The sequence below is a fragment of the Daphnia magna genome, linkage group LG7, assembly GCF_020631705.1.
Source record: "Daphnia magna isolate NIES linkage group LG7, ASM2063170v1.1, whole genome shotgun sequence".
NCBI classification, from domain to species: Eukaryota; Metazoa; Arthropoda; class Branchiopoda; order Diplostraca; family Daphniidae; genus Daphnia; species Daphnia magna.
Window position 1 is genome coordinate 4,957,356 of NC_059188.1, and position 23,350 is coordinate 4,980,705.

A 23,350-nucleotide genomic window follows, 5' to 3' on the forward strand; every position below is an offset into this window, starting at 1 on the left:
TTCTATCAAATTTACAATTAAGCATTTCTGAAAGGGATGAGAAAGGATGAGGAGCTTTCCACATGTTGAGATCAATTTTCGTTTTATGGTTAACTGCGTAGTTTAACCAAAAAGTTCTACTCAACCAACGTAAAAACCGTTTTATGGTCAACCAAAAAGTTGAGTTGCTCAACTACAGGTTGACGATAAAATGCACCCTTATCTTCTCGGCGTTTCCTACTCTTCGCAATGCTTGCGATCCTGCAAAGGCAGAAACTGAGTGGGGGTCCTCATCCCTAACATCTACTGATGAACTTGGCCTTCAAACTGAATATGAATTGAGGCTTCTTTCTGCCGCAACGTTTTGGATTTTAGTTTTGAAATTGAAAAGTTCAACTGGTTTGTTTCTTAATTTTGCTGTAGTTATTACTTTCATCTTTTCATTGCCATACAGCAGTGCAATCGCTGGACGAGTTTTTAGTTTTCTCAAAATCAATCGAAATGATCACAGGAATTGCCTGAGTAATGACGTTCTTCTTAATTTAACGAGGACAAAGTTCCTGATGAAAAACACTAAGTCAACGGCAGCTACGATTACATTTCCCGATAAGCTTATTGATCGAGTGCAAAAAGTGCGTGCAAACGCCATCATTGTTTCAGATTAATTATAAGATCTAAGAATTTTTCTGTCTCTATCTTGTTTTATTGTTTAGTCAATTACGTTATCTTGTCAACATTTGTGTCGCTTTCTCAAAAAATGTCTCAAAACTGCATTTTAAAACTCAGATAATCAAAAATTCAAAAACCTAAGTGATAACCAAGTGATTTGCAATACAAATTTGAATATTTGTATATTCCAGAAATGTTAAAAACCTAAATTTTTTATGGCTACATATACATTTACACTGTTAGTAAGAGAATAACAGTATATAAAACCAACGGATAATGTGAGTATAAAAATAATTTCTGGAAAGGATAGTATTGGATAATCTGGTAATGTCAAAAGGATAGCCCAAAAAAAGTCGTGGCAGCACTGGTACGTAGTAACCACACACGTGTGAGAGCTAGCAGACGAGAAAGAGACGTAACATTTCTCAAGTTCAGACAGGTCTGTTGACCACAGCGCCACCACCTCAATCGGGTTCAGCAATGTACCAGTGTCTTACTTCAATAGTAACAGTGTAGTGATTTTGTAACAGTTACTATCAACGGGAAATTCCACAATATCTTCAATCACAACAATTGAACCGCTTTCGAACAAACAGACATTATTAGGGAAAACATTAGATATAGTGAAGGTAGAGAAAATCAATTTTTTCAGTGTTTTCATCATTGTACATTTAATTAAAAGGTTTTCGTTAGAAACCCGCGCTTTTGAGCTAATTGATTCCAATTCTAATGCTTCATACGTTGAAAGAATATTCCCTAAACTGGCCATTGGCAAGAGGTACTTCTGTTTTTCCAATAATCGATTTCTCTACTGCTCCAACGGCAAATGCCCTGACGCTAGCTATATTTTAAGAAATCTGAATTTTTTTTTTAATGGAAACGCACTGTTACATTCTACGCCGCATTGATATTTTAAAACATCGTCTGGTATATGCATAAGTTCATGAGCAGTGAAACGAACATGAATTTTTAGTTCTATGAGTTTTAAAATGTAGACTTTAATTCTCGTCTTATTCTGGAATTCGACTCTCACCCGGACAGTCAAACTTCGCACTATCAACGAAGTCTTTTAGTAGAAAACATGAAGGAATCGTCTCTTATTAATCTGTGGATTGTTTATGATGCAATCCAATCGCATGGAGGGGTTCAAAATGTAACTATCACTGACAAGATGATCACTGAATCAAAGTTTGCCCGTCATCTCGCTACAGAACTGCCCTTGAGGAGAATAAGAAAAAAAGAGAAGAGAGCGCGACTGTTGGAAGGCAGATGAAGAGAAACGTTGTGAATTAATTAAAGGAACTTAAGAAGAAGAAAGCGAGGCTAGTTGGCGAGCAACAAGAAGAATTAGCAGTTTTGAATTCCGTACAGCGGTTATTAGAAACGCGTCTGTCGCACATGTGAACAAGTCCACTTATTCTTTTAAAACTAATTCAGACCTTTTTTTAAACAACTTAATCCGCCTTAATTTATAATGATTATAACTGTGTCTTGTTAACTAAGTAAATTTATCCTGTTTCAGTCATCGAGAAATAATATGTGAAGGAGAATTCTACTAAGTTTTCCCTCTGCTGTTTCGTGTACAAAACCCACAAGTCTTCTACTCAAAGCTCCTGCCCAAACCGTATGCATGGGATCAATTACAAACCCAGAAATCATTTTAAAATTTATATCCAAAAATGGACTTAAATCATGTAAGCCATTGACGTGATTATGGAGACATTCGTCTGACATCATATAATCAAGAAAACACTCATCCCGTCGTAGCGGTGCATTAGTATTCAATAAGTTAATTTTACCTTTTTTATCACCGGCGTATAAGACCATGATGCCTCTCTGAATACACCGTTCACACACCCAATATCCAATATGACCAAGGGTTCTTTTAAGAAAGGAGCGCATTGGAGTATCAGCAATTACGACGCGTAAAGTTGCGGTAAACTGCCTTTCACATTCGCTGTCATCATGAGGGTCTAGGTACTTCAGTTCTTTTATCACTTCCATCGTCAGTTCTTTGGCTGTTGGTTTTTTTTCGGGATGTTCAATCCCGATAAAAAACAGCTTAGCAGAATATAGGATGGTGTCTTTTTCCAGGGTTGGACGCGGTAGTAAAAAAATTTACCGCTACCCGGTAGCTGTAACCGCAAGATTTCAATTTTCTACCGCGGTACGTTACTACCGCGGTAGTCTGACAGCCTACCGCGGTTGCGGTGGTCGTTTGCGGTAGCGCGGATAGCTAAGACAAAATAAAATCACAAGCATTTAGGTTTCATTTAGTTTGCCTTATTGTCTTGTATTTCAGATTGAAAGAATTAGTTTATGAATCAATGAACTTGTTTACTTTTAATAATAACATGCGTTCAAAGTTTTTGTCTGACAAACGACCCCTTAGTGGGGTAAAAATCCTTCCTGCAACGCTGAATAAGCGCTCGACAGAGGCCGAGGAAGGAAATGCAGCATTGTACTTGATAAATATGGCCTTAATGGTTGGGTATTTGTTCAGGCTGCTTATCTTTGTAGACTGGTCGGCAAGGAACAAATCAACCTCGTTGGATTCCGCTGGTACTGTGTTTGTCAAAATTGATTTGAAGAAATCTTTCTTGGTCTTCTTTCTCTGCGGGCTGTAGTCCGAATCCTCGCTTTGAATACCATCGGCCGCTGAATAAGACTGCTTCCTAGTAAAATGAAAATTAAAGCAAGAAGTTAACAAACACAGCACTACATCATGGAATTAGTGTAACTGTATAGATACCTATTTTCCAAGTCAACTTGGTCGTTCTTGAAGGATCGAAAGACGTCTACAATACCTTGGACTTTAGCATCACGCTCCTCGCCTTCCGGCATCCATTTTGCCTTGAAGAGAGGATGTACCATGGCGGCGATGTACAACTCTGCGTCAGCCAAACTTTCAGCAAATCTTCGCTTTACTGATTCGATCATTGTGTTTAGGAGAGGTTTGCAGTGCTTGATGCCGCCTTTCTCCTTCAGGTTTTCCATCTTATTGAGAAGGATGGTAAGCGTAGGAAGTAAATAACCGATAGAGATGTTGACGTCTGCTTGAAGAACATTCAATGCTTCTGATATAGGCTCCATCACTTTGACGTATTCACGAATGAATTCCTCTTCGGCTGGGCGGAAATACGCAATCCCGAATTGTTCAAAAAGTGCTTTAAGTTCGGTCCTTTTCTTTGTGACGAAGTATTTGGCTCGTTGCATGGCATTGAAATAAGAATTCCAACGAGTTTCATTATGAATGATAAAGAGCATCCCAAGGCTCTCTATGATCGTGTCAGAAGCCTTAGAGCTTCGATTTTGCTTATTCCAGATAGCAGTCAGTTTCTTATCGGTTGCCTCCATTAGGTTCTTGAGAGCCGGTTCTAGATCCTTATAGATGTCACACTTGCAAATCAGGTTTAATGTGTGGCATGCACACCGACGATGAGGTGGTAGGATGTAAATGTTGGTTGCGTCAATACCACTATTTAGGATTGCCGTTAAGGAAATTGGATTCATGTCAGCATCAGTATTTTCTTGAATTTCGGATTCACTCTCTTGCTCCGTTGCAGATTCTCCTTGATCCTCCTTTTCCTTATCATGGTCATGATCAGATAACGAATCGATCTCATCATCGGTCTCTTCAAAATCAGAAAGCTCATCTTCTAGAAGAGCGGCGATGTTGTCTTCTCCGGTCACCTTGAAATTAAAAAAAAAGAATTCAGTACCGACATTGTAAGAAACTGATTGCTAGTCTAGTACCATCTTGTTTGACCTGACATTTACTGGCTGCAGAGTCGTCCTAGAGGTGGACGCGTTCAAAACGTCCAATGAAGCTGCCCTTAGAGGCGCATTTTGATTTTGAGTCGAAGTGGATCTCTCGATGGTGGAGTGGAGAGACGAGGATCCATAGAGACGAAATGCTTTCACAAAATTGCTTCCGTTGTCCGTCACCGTTGCCGTCAATTTGTGAAGGATGTCGTATTCTTCGTACACACCTTCTAGGAGCTTGGCAATAATTTCAAAATCACACTTTCCTATGACGCGTCTTACGGCAAGGCATACGGAACGCCTTTTCAGGTTTGGAGCGATCCAGTGGGCAGTGATGCCGATGAACGCCCGCCGCCTAGAAGTCCATCCATCGGCAGTTGTACAAATCCACAATGCGCCTCGCAACTGGTTCATAAGAGCAGCTCTCTTCTTTATATACATACTGGCGATCTGCTTTCGGTAGAATGCACGGTTCCTGACTTTAAGACGAGGTTGCAATTTACGGGTGTAAGTCCGGAAGGCTTCTGTCTCTGTGTGATAGACTGGTAGAACCGCGTCACAAAGGTATTCCTGTAAAAGGATAATAGATGAAGTTTACCAACAATCTTTCTCTTATGCCAGTAACAATTACCGGAATGAATTCATCCAGGTTTTTCTGTGTGACAAGTTTTTGGTACCCTTGAAAAGACAAGACCTGCTGCACGAAGGCTGGCTTACGATCTGTCTCGATCTTTTTATCCGAATGGTCCCTAAGAGGTTGGACGCCCATCAACTTAGTAGCATCAATTTCTTTACAAAGTGTGTTAAACTTTTCCAGCTGTTCCTTATGAACCGTCTAAAGACCAAAAAAGGCATAAAATCGACCATCTTCAACAAGTTGTCATACCAAGTACGTCATACTTTGATGTGAGCCCGCAAGTTTCCTCTAGAGTTGTTTATCGCCGATAGAGTCTTTCCCATTCTGGGACAATCTTTCACTTGACAAGCGTACAGGGAGCTTCCATTTTTCGCCGAGGGCTCAATAAACTTGAAGAAGGATGGTGGGTAGGAAAGCCTTTTGATGTCATCAGATTCTACAAAACCCATAATAAGTAATCTACAGAAACATGACTAGATTTATTCTTTATATACCTTTCAAAGATTGGACACTAGTAGCATCTTCAGGATTCCTTGTGTCACTCTCTCGATCTCTGCTGGGACTTGAAGAAGATAGATTGCTGTCATCACGAGAAGTGTCCAACTCATTAAGGCCCATCACCTCAGTATCTAAAATAAAAAAGATGAATAATAGGATATGAAAGATTAGGTTTGGGAGTATTACCTGAATGAACTGTTTGCCCACGCTGAACAGATTGAGTGCTGGTAGAAGCTGGTACTGAAGCTTCCTTCGCAGTGGCAGGTTCTGCGACAGCAACATCATCAATTTGTGCTGCATCAGGTGGATTAACTTGTTGTGAATGAAAAATTTTTTCAAATACAGTTACATAGGTAAAGTCAGAACTTGCAACTACTAAACTACCTGATTGATGTAACAAAACACTATTTTCATTCCTGACAGGTGCACTGCGTTTACCTCGTTTGTTTTGCTGGGATCGATTCCCTCGACTAAAATAAAGTTTGGATGCTTGCATTACACTCAATAATAATAAAATTGACAAGTTTGACTTACCCCATGATGATAAAAGACTAAATCTGTTAAATCAAACGTTTTTCAGTAACTTTATTGAGAATTACAAACTTTATAGATGAACATCAAGCGTTAGGGGCTGAGGAAATGGCGTGCTGCCATCTATTTTTTAATGAAATATAGTTCATTTTCTGGCTGATAGATGGCGTTTATCTACCGCTACCGTGCGGTAGTATACATGACATGCGGTAGTGCGGTAATTGTGAAAATTTTAAGCATATCGCGGTAAAAGATTGCGGTACTACCGCTACCGCGCGGTAGTACCGCGGTAGATTTTAACCGCGGTGGTCCAACCCTGTCTTTTTCATTTGAGTAAAATGAAGATTTCATCGAATGTATCCTACTTAAGATGGCGTTCACATATGGTTTTTCAGAATTATTAAATATACTTGTTCCGTCGACATGGATATCGACATTGAAATGCGGAAGATTTGTTTCAATCGCGCTAGATGTTTGGAGAACTGAAGCTTGATCACTGTTCATAAAAATCTGCTCCGCTTGATGAAGACCAGCTGTGTCAGAAAAAGACTCTACCTTGTTTCGCAAACATTTCGGAAGAATTTGATGATTTTTACGGTGAATGTTGATGTATTGTAGAACATCTGAATTCTTGGACACTAAGCCAGCACTTACTCCGGCTAGAGCAGATTCTAGTCCAAAATAGATATATTTTCACTTTAACACTTTAGCTGGTTTCTAAGGCTGTCATCTTTTTCTTTTAAAAGCACGAGTATCACGAGCTAGAGAATCATGAGCTGGTGTAGTTTTTTTGTTTCTGTAGAACGCATGATTCACCTATTAAAGAAAATGTTTTTGTTAAGAAGGTGTATATCTCAATATTGGTTAAAGGTAATTGTTATTAAAATAGTTAATGCGTATTTTTAGAAAAATTAATGATGATATAATTGTTAAATTAAAAGACTGAATAATTCAATTATTTGGAAATAATTACCTCATCTCTGCTGTCAATGCACATAAGTTGCTGACCTGTGCTTGGCAAGGAAACATAGTCGGGTTCTGGCTGATGGTCCTTCAATAGTCTTAAAAGGCAACTTAAGTGGCTTTTACGTTGATTGGTTACGGCAGCAAAGTGTTGCAATAGTTGCTTGAGTGAATATGTACTTTTCCTCTATTGTTTCTTAAAATAACAATTTTGAGGCACACCATCATCTTCATGATCACTATCACTATTGGAATCCGTGCATTGCACTGTAACATTTTGTGCAATAAGCAATGGTTATTGGAAAACAAAATAAATGTTAAGGGAAAAGTTGACCTTGCTAATTGCTGTGTGAATTAGTACATATTTCAGATGTTATTTGGTAGCACTGCGCAACATCACTCATCATGAATTACATAAAGGCGATGTGACTTCTTCAGTTGCTGTATTCACAGTTAGTTTCTGAAGTCGATGTCTTGTTACGAATTCATGAGCCGGCTCGTCATAAAGATTCTCTGGAACTCCTTCTTTATACCAAGTGTTAAGGATAATCCTAGCATTTTTTTTTATTCTTCCATATCGTGCCGTAACTGCTTTCAAATCTTTTGTTCGTCTAGTAACTGACCTACTAGCAAAAGAATGGCTCGAACATCATCTGAGATTATGGCATCCATTTTTAATCTAAAGGCAAAGTCGTTCGAATCTAAAGTCGTCGTTCTGAGTCAAATTGGAATAAGAATACAGTTCATCTTGAAAGCACTGGATAATTTTGTTCCCCAAAAAAATTTTGTTCCCCAAAAATAGTTTTATGCATCTCATTAATACTTTGATCTTCTAAAATAGGCTATTGTAGTCAAATAGTCCTTTAGTCTTGTGATCTCCCGCAAAAATTTGGTAATGTTGTGTCTCACCTGAGAATCCGGAAATTTTTATTTGTGCAAAATCCGGTACCTATGATATGACAGTTTAAATACCAAATTTTTTTTACTATCGTTTGGTGTTACATCTTGGTTTGAAAAAGAATAATACAGAGAATTCTTCAAACTTTTTGTTGTTTTCTGAAGTTTACTTTATGCGACAACTAATTCAATCAATTTTTAGAATGCATTAAATTGATTTTATTTGAAAACTAAATAAGCATACAAGTTGTACAGTATATATTTCAACAATTTGGTTAAAAAAAGTAGGAAAAAAAAAGCAACACAGTAGCTTAAGAAGGGGATATTTATTGATATGGAAACAATAAGCGTTTACAATATCTACTGTGAAACTAGTTCTTTCTACTTTTTCCCTATGAAATAAGGTATTTTTACCGTAAAAGTGACGAAACAAGACCTATGATATCCATATTAGATATTCAAAAAGTAGGGAGAACGCATTCAGAATAACCATATTGTAAGCATTTCTGTATGAAAAACCATTACTAGAGGGGTAGCCTAAGTTCCAGTGTTGTCAAAATCTAATAAAACAAAATTTAAATCTAAACCAAACTATTTTGCTAAAATCACTAAAATCTAAATCTGAAATAAAATCCTGTCATTTTCTAGAATTGATTTTAATCGCAAATTAAATCAGAAATCAAAATCACAAAAAAAATTATTTAAAACACGATTTGAATCGTTTTTGAAATAAAATAAAAATCACGGTAATATTTATGCTTGCCAACCAACATATTTGAAGATAAGCATACATTAAAATTTTTTATAAATTTTGAAGAATAAAAAGTATTCTTAAAGTTTGTTTAAAAGACGGTTTCTCCTTGCAGTTAAGACAAGGGATGTGACACACAAAAGTCTTTCTACTGGGGAACTGGACAGACCGGTATTGGAGCGGAGAAAAACCATTTTGATAGCTGGATGGCGATCCAGCATTGCAACTGTTTTGTCCTTATCAGTCAAGTAAAGGTCTATTTCATCCTTTGTTGAAAAATCTTTTTCTTCGAAATTGAATGTTTGGTTTCCTTTTGGTAAAAAAACCGTCACAGTTGTACCGTCCACACTGGCCGGAAAAAGACGGCTTTTGTCCGTTCAATGTTGACGCGGTAAATGGAAAGAAATATTAGTTGAGTCCAAAATTGGTTTTTTATGGGCACATAATTTGTGTTGCTCTTGGGCCCAAATGAGTCCAAAACTAGTTTGGCTCCTTTTTTTGGCGTGTGCGCTTTGGAGAATCTTAATTATTATGTTTTCTGGCAACTGTGCTTCCAATTGGGAAAGAATAAGTGAAAGTCTCTAGTAAAAAAAAACACGTACTCCTGTGTGTGTTTGTGCTGAACTCTGATAACTTTATGTGTTTTTGAAACAAGAAAATAAAAATGGCTTCTAACAGTGCAAATATTGGGCGACGACCGAAAAGAAGAAAAGTGCAACAGAAGATGGGTAATTTTTTATTATCTGTTGAAGCAGATTTCTCCGTTGCAGCATTTAATAATGGCGGTAGTGTGCCACATGAGGAAGAAGATAATTGCGCTTATGAGGATACAACTGAAGAGGCAGTGTTCAATGACGATTCCCAGCAAGTAGAACACTAATGAGAGTATTCCGAAACAGTAATTTAATTTTACTACGAAAGTGACTTCGATCCCCTAGATAGTTCTGATGATGAATGCGAGCTATTTAGCGATTATGATGACCCCAAAGGCGCATGGTGTGACGATGAACTAACAACTGAAATCCAATTAGTTGATGACGTCCCAGCACCTGGTTTTAAGAAAAGCTAGCGTCTTACGCCGTCGAATATCGCGTTAAACAAAATGCCGTTGACGGTCTTTTAAATAATGTGCTCCCAACTATGCCCGATTACGACAAACTAAATATTCCAAAAAGTTGTAAAACGCTACTTAAAACAATGAAGAAAACACCACTTAAAGAAGTTGAAACTGGTCAGTATTATCATTTTGGGCTCACTCGTCGTATTCAGTATATGCTTGATAGGTACGGAGGCCATTTGCCAGAAATCTTGGATGATGTTTTAAAATTTCTTATAAATGCCGACTGCCTTCCACATGCAAAACCATCCGGATGCCAAGTTTGGCCAATTCAATGTCCGTTCTTTAACTCCTTGATGGAGAAATGGCCCCCATTCCTGCTAGGAGTTTGCCAAGGTAACTCAAAACCAGCAAACGCCAACGTCTACTTGGAGGATTTTGTGAATGAAGCCCTTCAACTTCAGCGTGACGGATTTTTGTATCGTGGCAAAGTGTTAAAAATAGTCATTTTTGAATTTAGTTGTGACGCATCAGCCAATGCGCTAATGAAGTAAATAAAAATTCACAATGGTTATGAATGTTGTCCAAAATGTGAGGTTCATGGCAAGTGGGCGGGCCGCGTAGTTCTCTTGGAAAAATGTTTTCCACTTCAAAGTGAAAAAAATTTTAGAAATAAAACTGACGGCCCTAGTAGAACGAGATATCTTTTGGATATCTTGGAGATATGTTTCTGTCTCTCTACTGTCTTTTTTGTTTTTGGATATCTCATCTACATCTAAAACATATGTACAAAGAAATAACTTTTTATACATACAGTACCCACGCCAGGTATTGGATCACCTCGGTCCAAAAACGGCGTTTTAACCCGCGCGAGATAGGCCTAACGGTGTCTCGCGCGTGAATTTTTTTTACATACTAAGATTGCTTGTACGAGGTTACTTTTTTTTTATCAGAAAGATAAAGAACTAGTCTTTATCTTTCTGATTTTTAATTTTTAAAAAGTATAGTTGTTATATGGAAAAAAGGATCATTTTGAAATATTGGATCACCCCCGACATGTGCTGCATTCGTTGTCCCTACCCGCGGCTATGCCGTCGGGAAACTTGGTTGTAACTTGGGTCCCTTTCTCACCATTCGACCCTCTCCCATACCCGACGGCATAGCCGCGGGTAGGGACAATGAATGCAGCACATGTCGGGGGGTTATCCAATATTTCAAAATGATTCTTTTTTCCATACAACAACTATACTTTTTACAAATTAAAAATCAGAAAGATAAAGACTAGTTCTTTATCTTTCTGATAAAAAAAATTAACCTCGTACGAACAATCTTAGTATTTTAAAGAAATTCACGCGCGAGACACCGTTAGGCCTATCTCGCGCGGGTTAAAATGCCATTTTTGGACCGAGGTGATCCAATACCTGGCGTGGGTACTGTATCTAAAAAATCAATGGGGAATATCTTCCTCAAATAACTTTATACAGGAAATCTAAAAAATATGTTAAACATATGTTATTTGAATCGTGTCAACATACCAGGAAAAATGAAGATGAAACAACATTTTCCAAAAAAAAATTATATTGCAATTCAACAAAGAAATTATTACAAGATTAATGAATTTTGAAGGCCGATTTCGCATCACCAATTGGGGGCGGGAGGTGCTCACGATTTCAGGATAGATGCAATTGATGAAATATGAAAAGAAATAAAACTTCGATTATTTGAGAACATAGTTTGCTATGACATAAAGTTGTGAAAGGCCGATTCCGCATTGTCGATTGAAGGCTAGCCAGGTTGTGCGCACGATTACAATGAAGATGCAATGGATGAAATATTTTAAAAAAGAAAAGACAATTAATTAAGAACACATTCTACTACAAATCAAAGTTCAGCAACGTAGCAATTCCAAAACAATTTGCCATTGTGTTGTGAATAATTGGAATTTTGAGTGCCTTAGCCTAAATTAAGTTCAATTTCCAACAGTCAATATTGAGAGACAATGAGTGCACAATTTGAGTCCCAATCAGTTTGGAATCTAATCCATTGAAATCATACAAAGACCCAGAGTTTCAAAATCTCTTTCCTAAAACGTACATTTGTCCGTCGCTTTTCTCAATAAAATTATCAATCAACACAACATCATCATTTTCCATAACAACACAGTTGTTTGGAGTTTTGATACTAACCTTAGTTCCTTAAAGCAAACTTTTGAAAAATGCTGCCCACGAAGACCGTTCATCATCGGACCATTGTTATGTTCACAAAGGAGTTTAATAATACTTTGATTTTTCGTTACAGTTTGGATTTGCGGATTAGATCGGATCTCGATAGACCGATTGACTAACTGTTGTAAAGGTTTTGCACTCTTGCGAACAAAGTTTTTTAACTTTCCAATGTGATTTTCAAACACAAAACAGCTATACATTTCAAGTGAACCAAATCGTTTGCATTCCTCTCCTTAACGTTGCAGATTATGAATATTATAAGTTACAAATTGGTCTCCGTAAATCATTACGGACTTCTGGATAAATAAGACTAACAGACTATTGCGTAATCCACGTTTGCTTCGTCTTTGACACTTGCTTCGCATGACAAAATTCTAATTGCTCCGTGAAGCAAAAGGAAGTGCTGATAAACTAAATCCGGAAGTCTATTCTTTAAAATTATTGGCAAAATGTATAAAAGAAGTAAACGAAATTCAGTCGCTTTGAACCGTGAAAGTTCATCAAGTGTTCTAGTTTTCCTTTGAAACTTCACACGTATGAATTTTTTTATTTCCACAAGAATGTCTGAAACTTCCTTCATCATTTGCCATGACAGTTTTACTTTCATCAGTCGCCTGGCATGAACCCAAATAAAAAGTAATTTCCGCATTGCTCCCATGTAAACTAGATGCATAGGATCAATACAGAATGTTTCGATCATATCTATAGGTAATGTTTCCAAAAGAGAGGATCCAGCATGATGCTGGACTTGTTCCCGATCACGAAACGACTCGTCAGTTCTTATCATAGCATCAATCTCTGGATATGTGACTCTTCCCCCTTTCCCGGATATGTTGACAACATAGTCACCCTTTTTGTTTCACATTTCATACATCCATAGTGTGACCCACAAGGTTTGACATTTTAAATAAAACTGCATGCCGGTGCATCACAACAAAAAGCTTTGATCTTCATCTTAATATGGCATCCATTATAAAGAAACCCATCATTTATCAAGTCTACATTCCGTCACGGAAATGTGTGAGATAAGTGTTTACATTATGAGGCTTTGCGTTACCTTGATAAAATCCTATGTCAAAAGGTTCTGTTCCATCAAGACAAAGTTTCCCAATGATTGGCTAAAATTGACTGTTAGAACTCTTACCCACATTTGTACCATCACAGCCCACTAACAAGCGGAGTTCACAACGTTGAGATGTAAATTTGGCATTTACTGAATTAAGAGAAGCGACAATGGCATCTTTAATGCTAAAACCATGATACCAACCAGGGCTAACACCAATAACATCAACCTTTTTAGGAGTACCCAACAATGTTTTATACGTTTTAGCCAGAAACGAATAATTAGGATCAGTTTTCAAAACTTTTAAGAGATTATTTACAGCCTCACTACAAACATTAGATTCAACTGCCCAATGGAAAAGCCGTCTTTTAAATAATTTCTGGAACTCACTTTTATCTAAATGAGCATCAACTTCTGATTCAATATCCCAATCAGCTGCCTCATCGACATCGCTGTTACTGAAATCCTCGGCAATTTCATGATCCCCGAAACTACCAAACAATTCTATGTCGTTAGTCAAACCATCAAAAGAAAAAGTACTAAACTCTGATTCAGAACAGCTGATGTCCTCTTAATCAACCTCTGATTGAACATTGCATTCAAAATTATTCACCTCAGCAGCATCTACCATGTCAAAACTAACAGTGACATTTGAAACTTCAACATCAGCATTTGGTTGGTCAGTAGGTTTTGCATCATCGGTTAAAGTAAAATTTGTATCTAAAAATTCCCTGACCCAGCGTGCTCTCTGTCTTGGTCCGACCAAATTTTTCAACTTACGCTTTTGTAAGTTTGACATTTTTCAAAATTTTAAGCTAAAATATAGCATAACGTACAATATAAACATGCAGATGAGGACAAAGGAAAGGAATCACCTTAAATATATTAAGATAATGTGTGGTGTAGACTTGCTGTAGACTTGCTCGTAGTTTTCTTGACCATCAACTGCTGTATCAGTGAAGTTGTAGCAACATTGACATCCACACCAGGTGCCTAATGCAGAATTTGAACGATAAATATCAGAAGAATAATGACACAAATTATAAGGGTAGGAGTTTATACTTGCTGTATGGCTCCCTTCTTTTCCAGCAACTGTTATTGACGTTGTAGTCACACTATCATCCACACCATTTGTCCAATAAATAACAGGAAAAATTACTGTATATACTCCTTACTCAATGGGGAAAACCACAATCGAAGAAATATCTTTCTACTGTCAATAGATACCACAGAGTTTTTACGATTTAACTGTTTTGCCATGCCAACTAGAGAAACTTAAATTTGAAGACTATGAAAAATGGCGATTCATCTGTCTCTAACACAGTAAGACCTGAATAATGCTTATATAGCTCGATATCGATAGTTAATAGCAGTGATGCACAACAATAGGAACTATTAAAATATCTTAAATTTAATGCTTAATAAATATATATTTTAAATAATTGGCTTTTCAAAATATAACAAATAAATAATACTGGTTAATTAAGAAATTCTGAAACAATATTTTTAAAAATGTTAACATTTCAGTAAAACAGGAAACAACAGCAACGCTGCAGCAACACTTGTCGTTCGCTTTAGAAGTCAGGATTTTTAATGACCATATTGGTCCGTAAGTTATTCTTTTCTTTGGCATTTCCGGCTTTACTGCCTGAATATGTCTCATTTAGTTGTAAACCCAAAAGAAGCACCATTAAAAGGGTGTTGGGTAGAGATTGTAGCTGAGAACTGGGTCAAAGAGGACATTTTGTACATAACTGATAACTCGTACTCGTCAGCCTATAAACGAAACATGTTGATCGGTGGAGCTGAACCGGTTGTTAAAGTTGAGAATTTAAATAAGATAATTTATATTTCAATAGTTGTGATGGTATTCACTTAAATATTTGTCCTATTAGATACCTATGAAGAGGCTAGGCAAAATCTCCCCCGTGCGAAAAAAGGTTTGCCAATTCTGCCAAATGATCCCTCTCAAACTGGAAGAGGTTGTCGACAAATTACTTTGAAAAGCAGAAAACTGCCTGGTGAAGCTACCACAGAACAAGAGAGTGATGTCAGTCTGAACGTTGAAAGTTACTTTGCTACTACCTCCAAGTCATTACTTAAGACCAACACAACAGCGAGTAAAGGAAAAGGTTTGTAATAAACTGTTTAAATGTAAGCATCATAGAGAACTGGTAATAACAATATATTTTAAATTTATGTATAGGAATCGCTAAACGATCAGCACCTGGACCAAGTAAAATCAGTTTACTACCTATTCCACCCTCTGGAGTCTGGACTTCAGAATAGTTAAGTGTCTTGTATGCTGTTAAGGTGTGTAACTTTACTTTTTTTATAATAATCTTTATTTTGATGAACAGAAAAGAAGAAGGAAAAGCCACACGATACAAATCAAGTAGAGACTGTACCAAAAGCAATTAATACACCACGACCACAACAGATCCAGAAGTCATCATCTACTACCTGTTTAGTGCCAGCAGATACGTCCAGCAATCAACCATCAGCACGTTCTATTACCGACAATGATGGTAACGAATCATGTTTGGATTTCAATAACGATTGCACGGATATTGAGCAGAATAGTCAGGAGATCAATGGTAAGTGAGAAATTATTTGTATTTCTCTAAGTTCGAGATATTTCAGTTTGTGTTTAACTTCATTGTTCGCTTTTTTCAGACGAAATGTTGTGTACTGGCTTTCCAAATGATACACAAGGAATGTCAAATGGGAACATGGTACAATCGTTTTCTATGGACACCGAATATCTGACGGCACCATGCAGAAATAGGAGTAAGGAAAACCGAAAACCTCACAATCATTTCCTAAAATTAGTAAATTTTTCTGCACAGATTAATATTTACTTTTATTTTTTTAACATCCATTTCATTATAATGCCTACGAAGATAGCAGCCAGGTCCGTGTTTTCAGTGTTGGCCCAAATGAACGAAAAGTTAAACATGATTGAAAAAACGGTTGCGAAACCAGTCACCGACGAGAATAATGAAAATGATTCCAGCGACGAGGAAGATGACTGACTACCCCAGGCGGTCTTGGCGGATTGGTCAAAAAGGGGAGACAGGGAAAAGGGATGAGTTAAAATGGCCGCCGAAGCCAATATTTTACATCAAAATAGGGAGATTTCAAACAATTAAATCGGCACTATGGAGAATTTAACCCTAGCGAAATAAATAGAGCATATACTATGATATGTCCTCTTTTTTTTAGTGCAAAAATTACAAATAAATCTCAGAAGCGAATCTGTTAAGGTCTACTTTTGTAAGACACACTCTGAACATTTAAAAGTTAAATAACGTAATTAAATTTAAAAATTTTGAAACAAAAAAATACCATTAAAAAGAGCGTGAAAAACTGAATAAGACGTACTTATTCAAAAATCAATAGAGAAATAAAAACTAGTCTTAAATAAATAAAAATGAAAACGCGGAAAAAATCCTAAGTTACGGCAAAATGAAAAAATCTGATTTTCATTTTGCTGTAACTTTTTCCCTAATTGCGCAAAAAAAAATCCTTTGGCCAATAAATTTTAAACATGTTTATTGATTCACTTACCAAATTTCAACGAAATCCGAGTTTTGGTCGCGCATCGGATTTGTCAAATCCGCGCGGATTGACCCTGCAGGCACTTTCAAACGTAGACAAGCGGAAGTTATCCAAGTAGCAGAGGATCAAGAAAACTCAAATGACTAATAACAAAAGACGATTTCAGAAGCCGAATAAGCAGCTAGAGGTATGCTATCCAGCATATGCCAATAATTTTTCTTTTTAAAAATCTCAATCAAGAAACTTGTCATTTTTGTTTATGTCTTAATGTTTCTCAATTGTTTCAAATTGTTACTGTTTATGTAAAAAATGCAGCACTTTGTTTACAACAATTTTTTATTATTTCTAAGTTACTTATAATTTTAATAGTAGAATTTATCAGTAAAACTTCTACGAGATATTATTTTTAGATGTCTAAAAGATATGTGGTTGACATATGACCACAACATGACAATACATTACCAGATAAATATCTTCAAGAACGAGACCTTATACATATTGGCACACAAGTGATATTTGGACAAGAACAAATGAATACAACAAGTGATGACTTAAATCTAAACAATGGTTTAACTTGAACAAAAAAGGGAAACCCATTACCAAAAATTGGAGAAGCGTAGGAAGTCTTCTAGGGAAACCAGGGAACTCCTCTAACGGAGCCCAGCTCTGGGAGCTCACTCCATGGAGACTCATCTAACGCAGATTCGGGGCAGCATTTTATACCGTCGCGCGAATTACTCCCCTTCCGGACTGCGTATCTGCGTATCTTTCTTAGAGTGGACTTCTCCCGATAATTTCTTCACCACGATTCAGCGTTGTCAAAGAAACGGATGACTCATCTCTGTGAAGAGATAACCAATCTCCCTTTTCACCCGTGACAATATTTCCGTGTCTTAAATATATGTATAAGATATCTCGTTCTACTAGGGGGAGGTCATCACACAGGCACGTCAATTTTGGAATAATTGGACATCGACATGATAAGTGTATTCACAATTGATTATATGCATTGCGTGTGCCTTGGTGTAGTGCGTAAACTCTTGTGGCTTTGGAGCCGTGGCCCTTTTGCTACAAGAATTGGTCGTCAAAATATTGACCTAATATCTTATACGTTGATGAATATTGTCGATTTCATTCCAAGTGATTTTTCGAGAAAGCCTCGTTCTTTAGCTGAGCTTGCACGATGGAAGGCGACGGAATTGCGCCAATTCCTTTTGTACACAGGTCCAGCCACATTGAAAAACATTTTCAAAGGAAAAAAACAACTAAAAGAATTCTACGATCACTTTATGTTATTGCACACAGCAATCAAAATTCTGTCATCGCCTCATCTCTGTCAAGAAACGTAATATAATAAATACAGTACTGGTCCACTTATAGAACCGCCTAGCTGTGGAACCGGCTCGGTTATCGAACCGAATTTTCTTTGCCGTGTTTCAGCGCCACCGTTGGCCGCATTATGAACTAGACCTATTTTTCCATGGCGCGAATCAACGGATTTTGCCTTTTAAAACATGCACAAAATATTATTGCAATGGGTTTTATCTTTTTAGGCAATGTTGTAAGTAGGTTCAATGACCCAACTAAGTATAATAGGCGGCAAAGTGATTCATACCGGAAACAATAGAAAACAAATTAGTTACTGTGTTACTTTTCTCTGTGTCTGTTATGAAATGGGAAAGCTTTGACTGTGGATGGTCCCACAGCAGTGAAGATACACTTGTATCTCACCATTTATATCCATAGACTATGTTAAACATAGATTTAAAATGATTTTAAGATAATCATCGCAGCGATTCGAACACGGGACTCTAGATCCATAGCGAACATTACTACCACTGCGCTATATACCCTTACAATCAAAGAACGCCAAAGTTTGAGGGATGAAAGAATCGACGATAGGTGGCATTAAGATCGAGTGCTTGGCTATAGAACCATTCAGTTATAGAACCGCGCACAGGCAGGTTCTATAACTGTACCGGAACTGTACGCCAAAGATATGTTGATTCTATTTGTGGAAAAATGTAAATCCCTTTATGGGGATTGGTTCATTTCATACAACGTTCATTGCATCATTCACTTGGCTGACGATGTAATTAGATTTGGAGCACTGGGCCGCTACAGTTCATTTACTTTCGAAAACAACATGAAGAAAGTGAAGACAATGGTTCGAAAACACGAATGCATTCTAGCTCAAATTGTTAGGCGTATGTATGAGCAAGAAACTAATTTGATTCATTCTAACCAGATGGTAACTGGAAAAACTCTCCTGAATATTAAACATACTAGTGGGCCCATTTTAAGTACAGGAGCCGGAAAACAGTACAAAGAAATCCATTTTAAATTAATGGTTTTGAAATGTGATGACGCCAACAGCTGCGTGATTCTCGAAGATGAATCCGTAGTTAAAATCTCAAATATAATCGAGCACAATAAGGCAGTCGTCATCGTTGGACAACAATTGAACTGGCAAAAAACTGACTTATTTGCTAAGCCACTTCAATCTTCAAGACTTCATATTTATTCAGTTAACACTTCTAGAATGTCGTGTCAAAAATCTTGGCCAATTTCAGCAATTAAATGCAAAGCATTGTGCATTCCTTATTCATCGAAAAAAGATTTTGCAATTTTCCCGCTAATGCAAAACGAAAATTAAATGTCGAAAATCTGGCAACACGCAACGTGACGGGAAAAGACGATAGCTTTCCTCATTGACAAAAGTGACGAGCAGAGTGTGCAGATTTTTGTTCTAGCCACGATGAACTTAGTGTCGAAAAGTGTGTGTCGAATTTTTCCAACATACTGTCATTTTGAAATAATTTATCGTGTATCTCCTGTCTACGTGTGATTTTGGTATACCCAACAAAGAGAAAGGAAATTTTACAAGAAAGTGTTCTGCTGCTCTCAATCCAGCATGGCTCGAGGAAAGGTTACACCACAAACCGCTCAAACTCAAGTTTGTGTAAGTTGGAAATTTGTTATCAAGTATTATTCCCAAGAGTGTATTATTAAATTTTTTTTTGTCTTTTGCTATAGTTAGGGTGCCTTTTATCGTCAACTTTTTAGCTCAGCCCGAACCTTAATTGAGCTCAATCAGTATTTTTTCGTTAACCAATTCGTCACAGTTGAGCTCCATTTCCTTTTTATGGTTAACAAAAAGTTCAACCAAGGTTGTGCTCGACCAAATTTTGCGAGTTCAACCACAAAATTTCAACCACAGTCCAGACTGTGGTTGAAAAAAAGTGCTTGAATGGCAATTAGTGGTTTCGAAGACTGGACTAACGCAGTGGTCAAGACTGTGCACTCGTCATTTTGACCCAGGAGACATAGTGAAAGGGAAAACGACCCAAAATATTTTTTATCCCAATCAAGTGTGGAATTGCAGATTGAAGCAATTCTTAAGCACTGTTTAGGTATGTATTGAACAAGTTAAGTTTTAACAATCTGCACTAATTAACTGATAATTGTTACTTCAAGTAGGGATTACACAACCAGCACCTGCTGTTCGTAAGCCTTTAGTTTCTAAAACTATTGCTTCCTTCATGATTTCAACCAAAGAGAACAAAACACCTTGCAGAGAGAAAGTTCCGAAACAAAAACATGCAGAAGTATCACCATCAAGCAACGCCAGTATTATTCCTAACACTACGTCAGATGTCATTTTTGCTAGTGGTAAGTTTTAGATCGCAGCTTTCCAAAACAAAAGATTCTTATGTAATAATGTTCTGATATTAATATATAGATCTCTTCGATGAAATGAAACATTCAACGAGACAAGCAACCTCAGCAAGTTGGCCAACCAAGAATAATAGCCACTTGTTGGATGTTCGTGCTTGTAATGAAAAATTCAGCAGTCAGCTTCTATGGAATTGCCAAATCCTGTTGTAGCCGTGGTTACTACATCACCTGTGACTTGTGCTGGGGGTAACTTTTATTTCACAGATTTCTAAAATTGACTTTCATCTAAAATTATCTTTGATTGAAATTTAGATCTAAAGAATAATTGGCAACATCCAACGACAGAAGCAACCTCGGCTATTAGTTTATCATTGAATAATAGTCCAAATTTGAATGTTCGTGCTAGTCATGAAATAAATCAGCAGTCAGCTTCTATGGAATTGCCAAATCCTGTTCTAGCCGTGGTTACTACATCACCTGTAACTTGTGCTGGGGGTAGCTTATATTTCACAGATTTCTAAAATTAACTTTTATCTAAAATAATCTTTGATTGCAATTTAGATCTAAGGAAAGATTGGCAACATCCAACGAACCAATAACAAAATCGCAGAATAAATGCCTATTAATTGCTTACTTTAAACTTCTCAAAACTTTCACGAATAAAAAGACAAACAAATATTTAATGTTCATTTGTTTTTCCAACTAACTAGCGGGCTGTCCGAGTAGAACGGTGTAATAAATGATATTCCAAATAATCATTTTATTTAAAAGTTAAAACAGAAAAACATTCAACTTGTTATTGTACGAGCGGTATACAGCATATGGGCCCGTGTACAGGTATAGCGCAAAGCTATTAAACATGATTGGTTTCTGCAAGTCATGTGTGCAATAAGCCCCGCCCTTATCCGCTAGGTATCAGTAGCGTCAGAGGCAAAAAAGTGACACAGCGGCTTATGGGTAGGGCTCTGCCCCGCGACGATCGGGTAAGATTTTGGCCTAACCGCGCGGTTTCTTTTTTTAAAAAGGCCAAACCCGTGCGGTTCGGTTTATCAATTTTTGGAACCAATCGTACCGCGGTTTTAGAAAGTTTACACCAGTTTACACAAGTTTACACAACAAGTTTTACACAGTTTACACAACAGTATAAGTTGTAAATTATGTGAAAAATCAGTTGTATTTTTACCCACATCATTATAAGAATTTTCTGAATCATCATTCGTCAATGTTTTCAATATCGAATTCAGTCAGATTGTGGGAACGTGAATCAATTTCGTTGAATAATAAATATAATAATAAATGTTACTTGTAGTTAATTAACAACACAAAATGAATGTTACCTTGTATGGCTTCACAACTTGTATAGAGGAATCTAAAGTACTTTGTGTCGCAAGAGTTATTTTAGTGGAGTGTTTTGTACGCATATGCTTAGACATTGTTCCCGTACCACTTACAATAACTATTTTCTTGCAATAATTGCATTCAGCTCTAGCATCACTTATTTTAGTATAATGTTTCCGTACCCATGACTTTAAAACACATTTAGAATTCAAGGTCGAGCTAGGACTATCTTTCCCTAATTCTGACAGACTTTCTACATCGTTTCCTTTACCAGTACTACCGAGTGGCAAAATTGTATGTGTCTCTGTGCCTTTTGTAAATAGTTAATTTCAATTAGATACAAACAATTTCATTCATATGATTGTATTAATACTTACGGACAGGAGTAGACGTTCGTGAAATTGATTGTTCATCATCACTAAAGTCGAACAAGATTTCAGTTTCACCATTGATGCTTGATAAAGCCGAACTTGTTCGTTTTTTCGCTCCTGAAGCTGAAGACTCCAAACTTTTGCTGGATTTTGATCCTCGTTTACTTGCCATTGTGCAATTCAATTCTCAGTCAAACTCAAACAGCTTGTGGTGCGAATGTGACTATACAGTATACAGCATTCAGCATAACAGCAATGCCTGACAGCCTGACCTGACTCAATTAAGTCAATTAGTCAAAGTTCGAAGTTCAACTCAGGTCCCACCTGGCAACCATTGGCGCCACTTTACGCTCAACGCGATTTGATTGGTTGATTTGAATTTCCGCCAAATTTTCAAAAAAATTTCAAAATGGTGGCGGTTTACACCGGTTTGACCGAATTCCAAACCGAGAACCGCACCGAAGTAAATAACGGCTAAACCGAACCGACGGTTTGGTGATTTTTGGCCGACAAACCGCGGTTCGCCCCGATCGAAAACGATCGGGGCCGAGCCCTACTTATGGGATATTTTCCCCTAGCTAGCGAACCATACTATCTATGACTCTGCTGCAGCCGCAGCAGACCAACTTCGACACAAATGAGATTTTCGCATTTGTGGAGAACGTGCAACGTAGAACGTGTTTTACTGCTCTATTAGGATTAGAAAAAAAACAACACGTGAAGTTCGTCTACTATCTCAACTCTTGAAAAAGTTTTATGTCGTCTGATTAATGAATGTTTTAAAAACTTTCTGCATCCGCCACTAGGTGTCACCACAGTCGAGATCGATTTCGTTCAACCCCTTTCGATATCGATCTCGATCCTGATAAATTGGTTTGATCAATCGATTGATCTCGATCGCAAAAATCTCGATCGATCGATCAATCGAACTCGATCATTAAATCGATCGCGGCAACTCGCTTACACGATAGAAAATAAAAGATTTTAAATACAGTGATTGTGCATATATGTTGTGCATACCTTTCAGTGGTGATGCCGACTTTGTTTTCGATGTGCGGGGACTGATTTCAGAATTTGCTTATTTCTTTCCAAGCCCAGATGGAACGGTTGGAAGCTGAAGTTGTGGTTGTTTTGCTGAGACAGCATTACCATTTGATGATGTTGGTGGCACTTGTTAGTTACCAGTTACTTGCCTCTTGTCTTGAGGAATGTAATTGTCACTGGAAGAAGATGGGGCTAGTTCCACGGAACCCATATGCGAGCTACTTTCACTGTCTTCTTCTTCATCAGAACAACTAATAGCAGCCCGGATCCTTTTTTTTCTTTGAAGTGGGAGTGAGAGCAGATGCAGCGTCAGCATTCCTTTT

At 37.3% G+C, this 23,350-nt stretch overlaps 1 protein-coding gene and 2 long non-coding RNA genes across 5 annotated transcripts; 1 reads left to right on the forward strand and 2 right to left on the reverse strand.

Annotated features, from left to right (window-relative positions):
• Positions 1-2,930: 2,930 nt before the first annotated feature.
• Positions 2,931-6,192, reverse strand: LOC123474362. Of its 2 annotated transcripts, XM_045176405.1 has the most exons (8): positions 6,083-6,192; positions 5,933-6,018; positions 5,735-5,860; positions 5,545-5,679; positions 5,314-5,486; positions 5,045-5,248; positions 4,894-4,983; positions 3,046-3,323 (listed from the first exon to the last, which is right to left on the reverse strand). In XM_045176405.1, the coding sequence occupies exons 1-8, from the start codon at positions 6,085-6,087 to the stop codon at positions 3,189-3,191; spliced, it is 954 nt and encodes a 317-aa protein (XP_045032340.1). In that variant the 5' UTR covers positions 6,088-6,192; the 3' UTR covers positions 3,046-3,188. The 2 variants fall into 2 exon arrangements, with proteins under 2 accessions (XP_045032339.1, XP_045032340.1); XM_045176404.1 differs by lacking the exons at positions 4,894-4,983; positions 5,045-5,248; positions 5,314-5,486; ... (2 more) ...; positions 5,933-6,018; positions 6,083-6,192 and adding an exon at positions 3,401-4,336 and having other exon boundaries at positions 2,931-3,323.
• A 7,545-nt stretch (positions 6,193-13,737) lies between these two features.
• Positions 13,738-14,334, reverse strand: LOC123474374. Its single transcript, XR_006649185.1, has 2 exons — positions 14,098-14,334; positions 13,738-14,028 (listed from the first exon to the last, which is right to left on the reverse strand). It is a non-coding gene; the product is annotated as an uncharacterized LOC123474374 (long non-coding RNA).
• A 289-nt stretch (positions 14,335-14,623) lies between these two features.
• LOC116922874 lies at positions 14,624-16,324 on the forward strand. 2 transcript variants are annotated; one of them, XR_006648653.1, is made up of 5 exons: positions 14,624-15,167; positions 15,242-15,323; positions 15,396-15,632; positions 15,712-15,825; positions 15,939-16,324. It is a non-coding gene; the product is annotated as an uncharacterized LOC116922874 (long non-coding RNA). The 2 variants fall into 2 exon arrangements; XR_006648652.1 differs by lacking the exon at positions 15,939-16,324 and having other exon boundaries at positions 15,712-15,918.
• The last annotated feature ends 7,026 nt before the right edge of the window (positions 16,325-23,350 follow it).